General features: G+C 35.0%; 1 protein-coding gene across 21 annotated transcripts in view; it reads right to left on the minus strand.

Moving 5' to 3' along the window:
• Positions 1-17,071, minus strand: part of LOC126889414 (tropomyosin-2) — a 174,604-nt gene that overhangs the window by 112,866 nt on the left and 44,667 nt on the right. For 14 of the 21 annotated variants that reach the window (XM_050657686.1, XM_050657685.1, XM_050657683.1 and 11 more), the window contains exon 1: positions 6,092-7,112. In XM_050657686.1, coding sequence (XP_050513643.1) covers positions 6,092-6,841 — 750 coding nt within the window. In that variant the 5' untranslated portion in view covers positions 6,842-7,112. Of the gene's footprint in view, positions 1-6,091; positions 7,113-13,386; positions 13,513-17,071 lie in introns of those variants that run through there. The other 7 variants (XM_050657698.1, XM_050657696.1, XM_050657695.1 and 4 more) reach the window with 1 other exon arrangement.

Below are 17,071 nucleotides of genomic sequence, written 5' to 3' on the forward strand. Positions count from 1 at the left end.
AGAGATTCTGTGGTGAGCACTCAATAAGAAAGGAGTCCCCGGTCAATATGTAAAGATTGTGACGAGAGACATGTATGAGGAAGTAACAACTAGTGTTAGGACAGGTGTGGGGGGAGACAAGAGTACAACAAAAACAGAGTATTATATATCTTATATAAAAATGATATCTTTGGATGGAGAAATTATTGTAAAAAGAAATAGTTTTAAATAAATCTGTGGGATCCTGGAAGGAGTAGAAGAGGAAGACCTGGAAGGAGATACTTAGGCAGGACATGTGGTTAGAGGGGATTAAAGGGGGTGGGTATAACCTGAGATAGAAACCTATGGAGAAATGTAATTAGGGAAGCTGACCCCGCATAGCAATAAGCACAAAGAGAATGATGACGATACTTGCTGTCTTAATTATATACAAGAATTGACCTTATTATATTCTTTTACAGTATTTTGTTAGTTTTATTGAACATTCTATTATTATTTTTTCTATTGCAAATAATAATATCCAGTTAGGTCAGCATTTCATACATTATTTTACCTAAACAATCAGCAAATTAAAAATTCATGCAAACAAAAAATACTCAACAAAAACTAGGCTATTTGCTGAAATAAAAACTCCATTATCATTTTGAGTAGGTGCATAAATTTAAGTAACTGCTTTCCCACTCTGTCTGACATGAGAATAATACTGAATTCATAATTAATAAATATTAGACTAGTTGAATAAGTAAATAGGAACTTTTACCAATTAATTTTTCTACAAGCCAGTAGTGTACTCAGCTATTCATTAGTTTTTTAAGTATTTCAGAAAAAAATGTGATTCCAGTTTATTTTATGTAGTCTATAGACTATCTAAGTAATTTTATACAATTGCAAATAAAACATACCTAATCCATTTTTGCAACAATATTTATTAGAGCAAAATATAAAAAGTGTACCAATGTCTATTACTTATATGGGAGAACTATGGTATCGAGACCTCTGAGATACGTTGCATTCTACTTTTCTTGCTACTATTTTCATATTTTGCACTATGTATAGGTAGTATAGAATCTCTTAATCCATAGCAGCTTGAGAGAAGGTTTTATGTTATTATCTTTCTATAAAAAATCTGCACTCAATAGATTTTTCCATTTTTTATTGTTTTTTGGAACCATTCTTATATAATGTCATTTTATAACTGCCAACGTCAAAAGTTAAAACACCTAAATGGAACAAAAAGAAAATACCAAGAAAATAATCCCATCCATAAAAAGGGAGACAAAACCAAGTGCTCTAATTATAGAGGCATATCCCTACTTAATACAGTGTACATCAGTACATACAGTGATGTTATCGAACATCTTATTAAGTAGGCTGACAACTTTTGTAGAAACTTTCACAGGGGATTACCAAGCCAGATTCAGAAAAAATAGATCAAGATCAACAATAGATCTGATTTTTACTTTAATGCCGCTGCTTGAAAAAGGATGGGAATTCAATAGAACTATCCATAAGCTCTTCATAGGTTTTCGACAAGAACACCACAGCAGTAAAATAGACCAGGGCGGATCTGTTTTGAGGTGGATGTGAGAGGTGGCATTCGGATTTTTGCAAATAAAATTAGGTGACAACTTCAGTAATTATAATTGACTTATGCTCCTTCTCAAATATGCCCGGAACATTAATAAAAAAATTAAAATATTTAAACATTTCGAAAAACATCGATTTTTTTCTACTTTCATTGCTTATAACTTTAAAACGATTCATTTTGGAACAAAGTCGTACAGAAATAAAATAAAGATAATTTAATTTTGTATGATATATGACTGGTTTAAAATGTCTTAAATTATTACCCTTTCTGCAAAATAGCAATAAATACAAAATAAGGGGGCAAAATAAGCCTGTTTTTATTCAATGTTTTTCAACACTTTGGTTGCACTTAGAACCTTCGTAATTTGCTTAGAAAATTCTTACAACATACTTAATCCGTCCACCAAATTTCATTAAAATCGACATAATAGATTTTGCATAATAATTTTGCAATCTAATTTTTTTTAAAAAAGTTCAAATTTTTTAAAAACTTTCTGAACAAAAAGTAGACCATTTAGAAATTTGATATTTTTTTTACATATCAAGAGGCACTCTACCTATCTAATACACTTTACAGAATTAAAATCGAATTATTTAAGCGGCCTCAGCACTGTTTTAAAGTTATAAACAATTTTTTGGCTTATAGAGAAGGCCCTTAAAATGTCCACGAATGCTATAGAGAGATAACATGATCGGATTTACCTTGGCTGTGTTACGAGACAAATAGACCTCGTACTGGTATGGTACTAAGGCCTTAGGACCAAGTACGAGAAGTCGCCTGAGTTAAGAAGAAGACCTCATATTACACTAACAGTTGGCTGCGTCGACAGAAGTTCACTACATATAAATATCTCTAGATGCAGCCAAGGTGTTAAGATTTAAGACTCACTGACTCAATCATGGACAACTGTTAAAGATGGAAGCAGGTTGTGCAATCAGCCAAAAATGTTTTTTACCTGTTTTTAGCGAAGTAATGGCTACAAATAATACCCCAACTGCTTGTATATAGAAATCCCCAACATATGTGTTATTATCGAGGCCAGTGGTGTAATAAACACCGCCTACAATAAACTTCTTTCTGTTTATCTATTGACCGATATTGAATACATATTGTAGGAAAGTTACAATTTACGATGGTACGAAGTTTCATTGTTCAGGTCGACCATCAACACCTAATGAACTACGTAAGAGGCATCAAAACATTTCAATATTATTGTTGTCTGATATAACGAGATCCGCTTATAACGAGGTAATTAGTCTGACATTTCAGTGCTCGTTATAGAGGGAGTCCAGTGCCGGATTAACCATTAGGCAAACTAGGCAGTTGCCTAGGGGCTTCTGCCCCAAAGCAATGGCCCCCTCGCAGGGCCCAAAACGAAAAAAGAATAATTATAATTAAATAAAAACTATAAATCATATTATGTTGAAAAATTCAAATATCTTGCAATACCATAAAAGTCATGGTGGATGTATAAAACTACATTACAATGCATACTTTTGTTCTCATAGAAAGTCTATGTTGTAAGAATAAATCGCTAATGAATGCCCTTTGGTAGAAGGAACAGAACTACAGATGAAAATAAAAAAAAAAGATTCGAGAGTGGAGCAGAAAAGCGCAAGAAAAAGCAGTGGAGAGAAAATATCCTTAAGAAATATCTAAAACAGAACCAAAACTTATTTAAACTCAGTTTCACACCGAAATCCATAGCTAGTGAAGCTGCAACCAATGAAAATGCACGTGATGAAATAGAAATAACTGAGGGAAACATAGCTTCCGCCACTGAAGATGAAAAAACATGTAATGACAGTTCTATTCCAGTTCAACGAGTTAAAGAACCAGAAAATGAAACTAAGTTAGAAATTGAAGTTAAAGCTACATTGGGTCCTAAATTCGGAAACGACATAAAATTAAGGAAAACAATAACAGAAGAAGTATGGAAACTTTGAAGGTATTACAAGATTTTTTACACAATCTATGGTTTTCCGAAAACTTATCAGTAGAACAAAAATTAAAAGATATTGGCTAACATATTCTCCCCCAAATGGAAATCTTTACGGCTTTCCATGTATTCTTTTTGGCGAACATGAGACAAGCTTCACAACAGGATATTCGGATTGGAAAAATGCTTCTCATAGAATGAAGTCACATGAAAAAGTCAAACTCACCGATCATGTGTGAAAACACTCATCAACAGGCAGCACCTTCATGGTCGAACTCTTTGGAAATTACAGAGAGAAACACTTACAAAACGCTGTCAGTAAATCATTACAGAGAGAAGAGACTAAAATTCAAACTGCAGTTCACCTTCTAAATTCACTTTTGGAGTTCTTAACATCCCAAAGAGATAATTTTGCTTACTACGAGCAGAAGGCCCATGATCTAAAATACTCTGAATATTCTGATGGGAGTACACGAAAGCGAGCAAGAAAATTTCATTTTGATGATGCCAATTCCATGAAGCTTTTCTACATGGTGGACATAAGCTAAAGGTTGAAATGTGTCGACCAATGTTTGATAAGCTAATTACTGATTTTACAGTGTACGGGTCAGTTAACTCAGTATTTGGTCTTTTGTGTGTTTTTCCAAAATTGAGTGATACTACATGAAAACTGTCGTGATGATATTGAATCTGAACTTAAAGATGAACTAGAGGAGTTCAAATATTTTATAGCCCAGATTCAAGATTGCAGGGAAAACAATTTATTCCTGCTTCACAGTCATTTTGGGTTATTTTGCAACAGGAAAACAGACATTTTCAAAAATGAAAATTATTAAAAACTGAGAAAGTGGTGGTTTCTTAAGGGGTCATATACGTTTCTCGGCTTGAAAAAATCGATTTTATTTTTTTTTTTTATTTTAAAAGGTACATCTCTTAGAAAACATTTTAAGACCAGAACGAGTTCGATATTCGAATTATTGACGAAGTTACAGCTGCTTTAAACGGAACTAGTCGGGTCGCTCCGCAGGTCTTGCAAAACTTTAAACACGTTTTTCTCGAAATAGCATTTTTCATAACGGTGGGCATGATAACTGCTTAACCGTTCGTCCAATTAACTTCATTTTTGGCACACATATTCTAAATTAGATTCACTATCGTGCGACGAGAGCTTTTTTGATTAAATTTAACCATTTTCGAATAGCAATAAAAAAATAGATAATTCTTTTGGTGAAAATTACGACTTTTTTTTTTAAATTTCGACCGTTTCCGTAATTAATTTTTTTTCTTAAATTCCTCTCGTCACACGAGAACTATGACTCTAAAAAATGATAACAAATAAACAATTTTTGTTTCAAATAAATATTACGAGCTGAATCATGCCCACCGTTTGACCTGAAAAAAAACACGTTCTACGCCACTGGACGCGGCCGCCATGTTCTTAATTATTTTTTTAACTTTTAACATATGTTTTATGCTCCTTAAGCCAGGCCGCACATCAAAGAAACATGAAACGTAAATTACGTTTCATGGAAATAAACCACTGCTAAACAAATATACGTCCGGCCATTTATGAAACTCTCCGAAAATAAAAATGTGTCATGAGCATGAATCACACTCGTTTCATTGGTAGGCAGAGTTTGAGATTTGTTTAGCAGTGTTTTCTTTTCATGAAACATGTTTTTCGTTTCATGTTTCTTTGGTGTGCGGCTTGCCTAAGAGTCCACCTTTAAAATTAAAAAAAATGAAATCAATTAGCCCAATAGTTTTCGTACAATTTATCATTACATTTAGACTACTTTTTAAGCTCGAGAAACGTATATGACCCCTTAAGGGACCTCACAACTTGGGTTGCCTAGGGGCCTCAAGATTCTTAATCTACTGAGAGAGTCTACTGTATAATGTTCCTGTATTCTCTGGCTACCATTTCACAAAACATTTGAGTTCCTACTTGTAGAGGACAAGTTCAAGTTTATAATAATCAACAAAAGTTTATTAAGTTAATTAAAATCAAAACTATAACAGTGTCTGCTTATTAAAACAAACTGATATCGGACAAGATTAATTGGCAAATTAGTATAAATCTGGGGATTGTTTAAGATGAATATTGTTTATTAAAATAAATTGATTATAATTGCAAAATTTTGTACGTAGATAAAAATATCTAAAATAAATGCCAAACGTTTTGTCATAACCGTAAAACAAAATGGTCCATTATATTTAAATTAAATATTGGCTTATTCATTTCTGTAATTAAGTATTTCAATTAGTGAAACATGTACTCAGTCTGACCCTGTAAAAAATTGTACCTACAGTCTATTATATTCAAATCTGTTTACAAAAAACGTATGTCTATCTGAGTTTGTATGTTTATTTAAAATCTAAAAATAACCTGTTGTGAGACAAACTAAATTGTGTTCTTGTTATCTCCCAGATCATGCATGTTAATTGTAATGTCATACCAATGATCACTGGTTCTAAAAAGATGTTACTACAGATATTTGTACCTCAAAAAAATGTATGAATTGGAAATGTTATTGGCTTATGTTAAAAGTTGGTTTCGGAAAACCAAATTATTGTTTACCTACCCTCTTTAATTGTGTATTCATAATATTATGCAGCTCATTTTTGATAATGGAAAACTTCATTAAGGTATCCGAACTAAATATGGAACTGGCAAATGCTAGACCTGGATAATCAGCACACCTCCTTCTGCGTTTTTCCCTTTCAGCTACCACTTCAGTCATTTCTGACGTACAGCGGAGCTTGGACAACTCTTCGATTTCTGGATCAACAGGACCTTGTTCGTTTTCTATGTCACTCTGACTGGAACCTTCTGCTTCTGGTCTTTGAACAAGAGACATATCTTGTTTTTCTTTAGTTTCACTTTGGGTTTCATTTTTACTAGACCTAGACTTTTTAAGCTTTCGAATTTTACTATTACGATCATCTTTCAAACTTTTACTACAACTTTCGTAACTATCTGTTTTGGTAGGACTTGGTTCCTTTATACTAATAACTTTAACATCATCATCATCACAATTTGTTAAATCTATCACTTCTATATCACATTTGTTGATGGTACTTTCTGTGGGACTTTGTGATTGACTGGCTATTACGTTTTTCGAACTATTTTCAGGGAAGGCACTATCTTTTATCACAGTGTTTTTATTTATTATTGTCGACTTTTGCGCTGTCACTACATTATTTACGCTGTATTCGCTTAAGGGTTTGTCAGGTGTTAATTCTAGGGCTAACCTTTTCCTGGTACCTTCGTTTCTAGGGTGATGTTGATGCCCCCTTTTTTTCGCACTGCCCGCCGCCCTGGTTGTTGACATTTTTTTTAGAGATGTCACTTATCGCGTGCTATTCATTTCCGCCATATTGGACTCACTGGCGCTTGCGTCGCGTGGAATATTGAGAAACTAAAAACGACACAGCGCTCGACAACTCGACACGTTTGTCAACTGGGAGACCATGTTTTATCCAATAATAATGTAACTCATTATAATATTTTGCAATTTTCACGAACTCGTTTATCAGTTACACATATCGTTTATTTATTAATAAAGCATTGGAAAAGACGCGCCTACTGCGTTAAGTATGTCGGTTTGTCTGGCATGCATTAAAAACTTGTGACGTATCCTTGGCAAACAATCAGAATACTTCTTTCCTATGAGGTAGGCAACACATAATGCGCACATAATGATTTTGATAAGTTTTAATCTATATGAAGTATTCAATGAAGAAAGAAATACATATTTCCTGATAAAATGAACAAGTAACAGATCTCGATTTTGTGTTTTCAACGTCACGGGTAGTAGAAATATAGATCATTATTCATCCGTCCTTATTTGGCGCGAGATCGAGTTCTTGGTGTATTTTTAGATCCTCTCAAAATATGCGTAATGGATTTTCGTCGTTCGTTTCTTTCAGTTTACTTTTCTAAGCAGATACTAAAACATAGTAATACCTTATGTTTGATGTATGTCGTTATTACAGTTCAGCAAAGTACTTTGAAAATAGTTCATAAATCCAATATAGTAGACTACCTTAAAAATGGGGGGCGTTTAACAACAAAAATAACTTTTTATACTTTTCAGCGATGAAAGAACTTTGTAGCTTCTGCGCTTCAGCCAAATTTTAGAAAGTGATGTATTATGTGCATAACATATAATATATAACATGGATGTGAATTCCTTTGCTCTAATATCACTTAATATAAATAGCTCATAAGCATTGAAGCCTCCACTAGGCAAATTTTAAATAGTTGGTTTTCATGAAAATACAATAGTTGATTGATTTTGCCGGTTATTTTTGGATATTTTATAATTAGTTTTATGTTTTGCGTTGCGTGCGTTGCTTGCGACTTATTAAATGTCATATTTCAGCCAAATTAAGAGGGAACTCCAAGACTTTGACGTTTGGGACTTGGGAGGCAAACTGTCAAAGATTGTGTTTGTTTATATTAATTTGCACCACATGTTTCATAAGTTTTTTACCGTTAACAGTTTTTAGTTGTATTTCCGAACATTTTGTTGTAGATTTTGTGTAGTTTCAGTTGTAGAACTACCTACTTGAACGACTTTATTTAGTTTTAAGCTGTGAACAAATAAACATGAGTGCATATAAAGTTGTTGGTAGACAATACAAATGTTGCTAGTAGGCACCTAGGGGTCTGAGTTAACCTATGCTTTAGACGTTTTTCAAGCGTAAATAACATGGATATAGTTAGTTATTTAGCATGTTTATAGGACGTTTTATAGCATTTAACCATTGTTTTTGTCTCTCAGATAATAACTTATTGTTGGAATGCCCTACTGATCGTGCTGTAATCTTAATTGTCAATGTCAGCTATTTACATCTGTCACCTGACAAATTTTATTGTGTGTATATGTATTGATATTTAAAAAAGTTCTCATTAAAGAAAATAAACAAAATACAATTTTCACAATAGGAGGCAATAAAACGTTGTTTAACGTTACAACTTTCAGATGAACCGCACTCCACAATAAGAAAAATAACGTCACACATGGTCACACCATAGACTTATATATTATCATAGACAGAGTGTCATTCAGAGCGAAGTGACGACACCATCTTTTTTATTTGAATTGGTGCTGTTTCACTCTTACGCGTAGTAAAGCTGTGACAGTTGTCCTCTCCTTCCGTGCCTAGGCTCACACTTAATGCAATCTTAGTTTCTCGATATAATGTGCTAGAAAGAGATACCGCAATCCAGTCCATGAGATCTTGTCGTCAGGACGCGCGGAGGGTGGGCTCACTCTATGTTAGTATATACCTCTATGGGTCACACATGCTAAAATTTCTTCTTCTCTTCTTCTTTTATTTTCTCTGTATCTTATATCTGTACTTCTAACTTTGTACAATAGGACTTTTCAACGCTTCTCATTTGTTTCGAGCGTCTGTCATATGTCGTATATTAATATTATACACGGATTATACGACATATGACAGAAGCTCGAAACAAATGATAAGCGTTGAAAAGTCCTAGGGTGTCTTACTATCGATTTTTCGAAGCGTTTTCATCTCTGCTGTTTCTAGCATTCTTTTTGTCCTCTCTATATCAGGTTGTGTTTCTGTCGCGTGTGTCATTTAAGGTCTGATGACTGTTTTGTAAATTCTGCCCTTCATTTCTTTTCCGATATTTTTATTTCTCCATATTGTTTCATTGAGGAAACCTGCGGCTCTGTTTGCTCTATTCACTTGCTCTTCCACTTTGTTTGAGCTTTCCTTAGCTAGATAGTGTGATGCATGATACTATGGTGTGATGCATGATACTATGGTTGCTATTATAATATAATGTCGGTTTATAATAAATTTTTGTCGGTTATATTAAATTGGTGCAGCATACGTTGTAAATCATCTTCACTTTGAGAGACTAGTATTGCATGGTCTGCATAGCAGATTATTTTAAGTAGTTTTTCTCCCACTTGGTATTCTTTTTTAATTCTTACTTTTTTTATTATTTCATCCATGATCCGGTTGAACAATAGAGGACTCAGGGAATCATCATCATCATCATTTGGCTCTACAACTCTATGTGAGTCTTGGCCGCGTTTACTATTTCCCTCCATTATTGTCGGTCCTGAGCAGCTATTTCCCATTGCTGTATTCCCATTTTGGATAGATCACTGGCCACTGGGTCCTTCCATCTCGTTCTTGGGCGACCAACTGACCTTTTGCCATCGGGCCTTTCCCAGTATGTGGCGTTCAGAAGTCTTTCGTCACTCGATCTTAGTACGTGACCCGCCCATCGTATTCGGTTTGCTTTAATCTAGCGTACTATGTTTTCATCTCCATATATTGTCTGGAGTTCATCTTGAGTTGGAGTTGTCTCTTCTCTGCAAGGCCCATGGATAGTCCGCTGTATTATTCTTTCAAGTACTAGTAATTTTGTCGTTTCCCGCTGGGTCAGAGTCCATGTTTCGCTTCCATACGTTATTGTGGGACGAATTATTATCTTATATACTCTTATATTTGCTGGTCTTGAGAGTATTTTTGATTTAACTAGGGCCATTAATGAGTAAATATGTCCTGTTTCCTGCAATGATCCTGGCTGTCACGTACTTTTCGTATTTATTTTCAGATGTTATGATCACTCCCAGATACTTAAATTCTTTGACGACTTCAAAGTTGTATTCATTAATTGTTACATTTGTCTAACCCTTGGTCTTAGGTTCTTTGTAACCACCATGTACTTGGTATTGACCTCGTTGACCTTAAGACCAACTTCCTTGGCTACGTTCTCGAATAGGGTGAAAACTTCTTTTGCATCTCTGATGGATTGTGCAATTGTGTCCACGTCATCCGCAAACGCCAATGGTATTTTTGTTAGTTGTTTGTTAGTTGTGGCTGAGCTTTCCTTACTGCATGTTCCAGTGCGAAGTTAAGCAGCAGGGGGCGAGAGGATCTCCTTGTCTAAGCCCGGTGTCAGTGAGGAATTCCTCCGACGTGGTGGTGCCAATTCTGATTCGTGCAGAAGCGTTCTCCGTGCTCACCAGTGCTAATCGTACCAGCTTTCCAGGTATTCCCATTTCTACCATAGTCTCCCACAATGCTTCTATGCTAACAGAATCGTAAGCTTGTTTAAAGTCTACGAAGATTTTGTGTACATCGCGGTTGAATTCCCAGTTTTTCCAACACCTGGCGTAGGACGAAGATCTGGTCTATGGTCGACCTTCTCGGTAGGAATCCGCTTTGGTAGTCGCCTATTATTTCCTCTGCGTATGGAGTTAGTCTTTTAAATAGTATTATGGATATAATTTTGTATGTTGTATTGATTAACAATATTCCTCTATAGTTTCGGCATAATTGTTTGTCTCCCTCAGGGCCGCCGCTACCATGTGTGCAAAGTGTGGATCGCACACAGGCGGCCGATTATAGGGGCAGCCAAAAGCAGGCCACTGATGACAATATTTTTTTTTAAAACAAAAATAAATTCAAAAAATTAAATACATAGTAATGATTCAGATATTTCTATAAACTCGTAATATTTCAAACAATTTAAACAAAAATGCCAGAAAATGTTATTTATTATATGAACTGCCCTTTTGCACTTGTAGTCATAAAGTAGTTCAGGAATGCTTTTTAATTCAAAGTGACTGGCAACTTTCGAACTGACTGTGGCTAAGGCTAAGGCCACACGGGCGATAATTTACGGTGCCGTAAGAGCAGTAAACCTGACGAGGCATTGGTTGACTAACTCCTATTTCATCTACAATTGGTGGAGGAGTTAGTGAACCAAGGGGTTTACACCTCTTACGGCGCCGTAAATTATCGCCTATATGGCCTACGGGTCCATATGCGATTTTTTCAAATTCTGAACATTTATGATTTGTTAAGAGAGTACGATACGACAATAGGATACTTTCCGAGAATTTAGATAAGTGCTTGTTAAGTTGCTCTCATTGAGTAATAAAAAAGTATTTTTTATTACTCGATGGTTGCTCTGTTATAATATTGTTCCTTTATGCTTATGTATGGTTATAGATGGGTTATAGTTTAGTCAAGTTGAGAATTTGATGATTTTAGGCACGCTTTTCATAAACGATTTTGTTTGTAATATATAGTAGTGTTCCCGTTTCTTTTGCACACGCCTGGATCCCGCGTACCAAAAAAAGGTTGATTAATAGCAAGCTAAAAATTTGTTAATAGCTTAACGGTGTCTAGTCGGATAAACTTTGATGTACGGGAACACTGGAACAGGGGAAGTTTTAATTGAGGAACAGTTTAACAATTTGGAACGTTAGATTAGGAAAACGTCCCATGTATTTTGTCGGACAGAACATCCAATTGATTTGTTATCCTTTCATTAAACTCTCATGCAAAAATCAGACTGCTATTACTAGCCAACATGATTCCTGTCATTTGACACATTCTTGGGGTTCCACTCATTAAAATTCCCAGTTGGTGATAAACACCAGTCTGATTTTTGCATGAGAGTTTAATGAAATGGTAACAAATCAATTGGAAGTTATGTCCGACGTATTGTCGAACGTTTTCGTAGTCTGACGTTCCATATTTTAACCTGTTCCACAATTAAAACTTCCCCTGTTTCAGAGTTCCCATACATCAAAGTTTGTCAGACTAGACACCGTTAAGCTATTAACAAATTTTCAGCTTGCTATTAATCCACTTTTTTTTGGTACGCGGGATCCAGGTCTAAAAGTAACGTTGAGATCAGAGCAATTTTTATTTATATACGCGTTACGGTTGCAATGTATCTCCTGTACATTTCTTTAAATACTAGTACCTATGTTGAAACAACTAAAGTGTTAAAAGGGGGGCGGCAAATATTAAGTTGCGCACGGGCGGCCAACACTTTAGCGACGGCCCTGGTCTCCCTTCTTGTGAATAGGTATTATATGGCTTTCATGCCAGTGTTTCGGTATTTCTTCTCTTTCCCAGACTTCTCTTATAAGATGATATATCTCAAGATGTAGTTTTTCCCCCCCTTTTTTTAGTGGTTCCGTTTGTATGCCGCCTGGGGCTTTATGGTTTTTTGGGGACGAAATTGCGGACTTTACTCTGGGAATCCCTGTCTTATCCCATTTACAGCTTCAATTGGGCCAGTTAGTTCATTCATCTTTTACTTTTACTATTATTGTGTTATTCTGGTAGATATTTTCAAATTTTCGATCGTTTTAATTATTTCTAGAGTTTTATCTATAAAATTGTACAATTTTCTACGATTATTTTTTTCACCTGTCAAATTCTGACGTTTTTGCTTTTTCAGCCAATCACCACGCGTTGTTCTAGCCAATCATTGAGTGTAATACTGATAAAACAGCCTCTTCCTTGATAAAACAGTTTCTTCCCTGATAAAACTTAAGGTACCCTAAATTTAAAATATAAAATACTTTGATCCTAGTTGTCTTAAAAATATTTCACAGATGCCCGTATTTACTAATAATACATATTGGTTCACAAAATAATCTTTTCAAATACCACTCGTCTTCTAAATTTTGCTTGATAAATTTTTTCGTTTTCATACTTAAACTTCTTTATTTAGGGTAAAATCACTCAAACAAACCGAAATGGATAAAATCACTCGTCCTTCGGACTCGTGATTTTATCATTCGGTTTTTTTTTATCACTCGTCCTTCGGACTCGTGATTTTATCATTCGGTTTGTTTTCGTAATTTTACCAAATAAAGAAGTTTTCGTGAAAAAAAAAATTTTTCGATAAAATTTAGAGGACTCGTGGTATTACCTTTGACAATAAAACATGTTTCTATTCTATTATATTCTAATAAACTTTATTCGATATGAGTAAAAATACTTATACTCAATTGAACTTAGGCTCTACAAATTAGAATTACCTATTATTTTAAGAGTGGTATATGTTGAAATTACTTACGTTTTGGAGGGCCTTTTCTTTTTCTTCAAGTTTGCCATTGACTTGTGTGAGTTGTTCCTGAGTTTGGTCAAGATCGTTTTCAATGGCTTGGATCTTCTTTTGTAGGGAGCGGGCTTCTTCTTCAGCCTATAAAATATCAAATAAATCCATTAATACATTATGGTCCATATTACGTAAAATTTATTTTTCAACTATTCTTGTGAATTTATTTGGCATGTAATATTAAAAAAAATAGTCCAAAAAGCCACTGCACATCCGCTAGGAAAAATATTCTGATTCGGATTGTTTGCACAATTTTACTCAAAAAGGACTCCTTTTAACAAATTTGCATGTTGTCAGGACCAAAAGGTGGTCAAAAATTTTTTAAACGTTTTTTTTTTCCTAAAATTATTTTTTTTTGCATGGAAAAAAGTTTTTTTTAGGTTTTTTGGATCATTCCAAACAGAAAAGGTCTTTAGTGACTTTTCTCTAAAAATGATAGTTTTTGGCATATAAGCGATTAAAAATTGAAAAATTGCGAAATCGGCCATTTTTAACCCTCAAAAACTATGTGAAAAACTGAAAATTTGAATGTTGTTAAGGTAGGTAGATATTCTTTAAACATCGGTTGATGAAATCCCGAAGAGTTTTTTGCAATACAATATTCAAAACTCCTTTGTTTTTTAATTGCTAATCAAGCGTGCGCGACACTATTTTCCACTGACAGTATGGTACAAATGAAAGGAATAAATTTATTTCGTAAACCAGCGACTTTAAGGAAAAATCCCGAAACAGGTCGATTTTTATTTTTAAGTTATGATATTGTGGCATATATAGTATACTAGTGACGTCATCCGTCTGGGCGTGATGACGTAATCGATGATTTTTTAAATGAGAACAGAGGTCGTGTGGTAGCTCATTTGAAAGGTTCTTCAATTCTCTATTCAATAATGTAAACACTTACATAATTATTTATACAAAGTGCCCTTCTACTTCTTTTTTTGTCAAATAATTTAATTTAATAAAAATTTTTTGGACACCCTGTATAAATAATTATGTAAATGTTTACATTACTGAATAGAGAATTGAAGAACCTTTCAAATGAGCTACCACACGACCCCTATTCTCATTTAAAAAAATCATCGATTACGTCATCACGTCCAGAAGGATGACGTCACTAGTATACCATATATACCACAATACCACAACTTAAAAATAAAAATCGATCTGTTTCAGGATTTTTCCTTAAAGTCGCCGGTTTACGAAATAACGAATTTATTCCTTTCATTTGCACCATCCTGTCGGTGGAAAATAGTGTCGCGCACGCTTGATTAGCAATTAAAAACAAAGGAGTTTTGAATATTGTATTGCAAAAAACTCTTCGGGATTTCATCAACCGATGTTTAAAGAATATCTACCTACCTTGGCAACATTCAAATTTTCAGTTTTTCACATAGTTTTTGAGGGTTAAAAATGGCTGATTTCGCAATTTTTCAATTTTTAATCACGTATATGTCAAAAACTATCATTTTTAGAGAAAAGTCACTAAAAACCTTTTCTGTTTGGAATAATCCAAAAAACATAAAAAAGCTTTTTTCCATGCAAAAAAAATAATTTTAGGAAAAAAACAAAAAAAAACGTTTAAAAATTTTTTTTTGTCCTGGCAACATGCAAATTTGTTAAAAGGAGTAAGATTGTGCAAAAAATCCGAATTAGAATATTTTTCCTAGCGGATGCGCAGTGGCTTTCTGGACTAAATAGACCTGGTGGTAGTGACACGATGTTCAAAAACAAAGAAGAAGAGAACACTGTAAAAAGATGATAAGATAGATCCAGCATCGTCAAAAGTTTCAAAATTATATTATACAAAGAAAACAAAAGTAGAAGTATCAAAATCTGCACTAGAAGCGTATAAAAATATATACGATTATGGTACCAGAGAGAATGAAAATAATATATAGAGAAGAAAACGCTTTTAATTAGATTAGGTATAAAACATGGCTAGTTTAGCATGGCTGAAATGGAATTGGGCGGGCCATGTGGCCAGAATGAAGGACGGATGGTGGACCCAAAAAATTACAGTGTGGAGACCAGGAGCAGACAGAAGAAGTAGATATAGACCACCTACAGACGTAGACAGCTTTGATATTGTCAACTGAGGAAACACCTCTAGAACCAGGTTAATGAACCATGGTTCAGGAAATGAGAAATGAAGGAAGAAACTGCCTTACTTGATTTTGTAAATGTGGGATGGTTAGAGACGAGGCGGTTATATTCTTAGAAAACAAGTATCAAACCACAAGAAATCATTCAACGCCCTGCAAGAAATTTGCTATATTTTATAAACAGCATAAGATTCTTGTTGGATATCAATGAAAGGACATACTTTAGTATAAAGGTTTCACAGCTAATATTTAGATACAGGAAGTCACCCAAATAAAAAAGAAGATCGAGATCAATATTATTGTCAGAAAAATGACCGTATAAAAATATACCAGGGCATTTAGCACTAAAGACAGAATGACGCCAGGAAAACATTCTACAATAGAAAAATGGGTGAAAATGCATAATAGAATTTTGAAGTGCGTAAAATGCATCCAAAAATGCACAAACATGTCAAAAGTTCAAAAAAATGCATCCAAAATTTCAAAAACATGTCAAGATAAGCATACGGTCAGATTTTGTCACTCGGTGGTTTCTGGGGTCGCTGAACATCACTACGCCATCAGAACCGACCCCCGAAGCACCTGATGCCCAGGGGTTATTGCCATAGGCGCTCATACTCATGGGCAGAGGGGGCCGTGCCCCTGGCCTTTCGGGTGCTTTAAACTATATATTGTCATCCAATGTATACAAAAAGTAATGTGCAACATCTTCACGTCTGGCCCCTCTAAAAATTTTTATATGGGTGCCCATGGTTATTGCTAAGGCACGTCATCTGGAGGTTCGGGGACTATCAGCACTAAATTGATGCAAACAGATTACTTGGGAGATTTTTGGGGTTGCTGGAAACGAATAGGCCATTAGAACGACCTGGTGCACCTGGTATTAATGGTTACATCATCTTCTGGAGTTTCGAGTGATTTCGGCACTATATCGATGCAAACAGATTACACGGGGTTTTTGGAGGATGGTGAACACGAATACGATATCAAAACCGACTCTCGAAGAACTTGGTGCCCACGGTGACTGCTAAGGAACGTTATCTTCTAGAGTTTCGAAGGTTTTCGGTACTGAATGAATTCATTCAAATATATTATAAGGCTGTTTTTGGGGTCTCTGAATACGAATACCCCATCAGAACTGACGCCTGGATCACCTGATGCACAAGATCACTGCCAAGGGATGTTATTCTTTGTAGTTTGGAGGATTTTTGGGCACCAGATGCACTGAGAGGTCGGTTCTGATAGCGTATTCTTGTTCGCAACCTCAAAAACCCCTGAATAATCTGTTTGCATCAATTTATTGCCGAAAACCCTCGAAACTCCAGATGACGTGCCTTAGCAGTGAAACTGGGCACCATCAGGGGCTCCGGTGCTAAGTTATGATGGCGTATTCATCTTCAGCGACCCCAAAAACCCTTCTTCTTCTTCTTCTTCTTCTTCTTCTTCTTCTTCTTATAATAGGCCTCTTGGCCTGTTCCTTACCGATTTTGAGCTTGTATTCGTAGCTGTGATGTTGACTGCCAGCTATCTCGCTACCTTTT

This window comes from Diabrotica virgifera, chromosome 8 (assembly GCF_917563875.1).
Source record: "Diabrotica virgifera virgifera chromosome 8, PGI_DIABVI_V3a".
NCBI classification, from domain to species: domain Eukaryota; kingdom Metazoa; phylum Arthropoda; class Insecta; order Coleoptera; family Chrysomelidae; genus Diabrotica; species Diabrotica virgifera.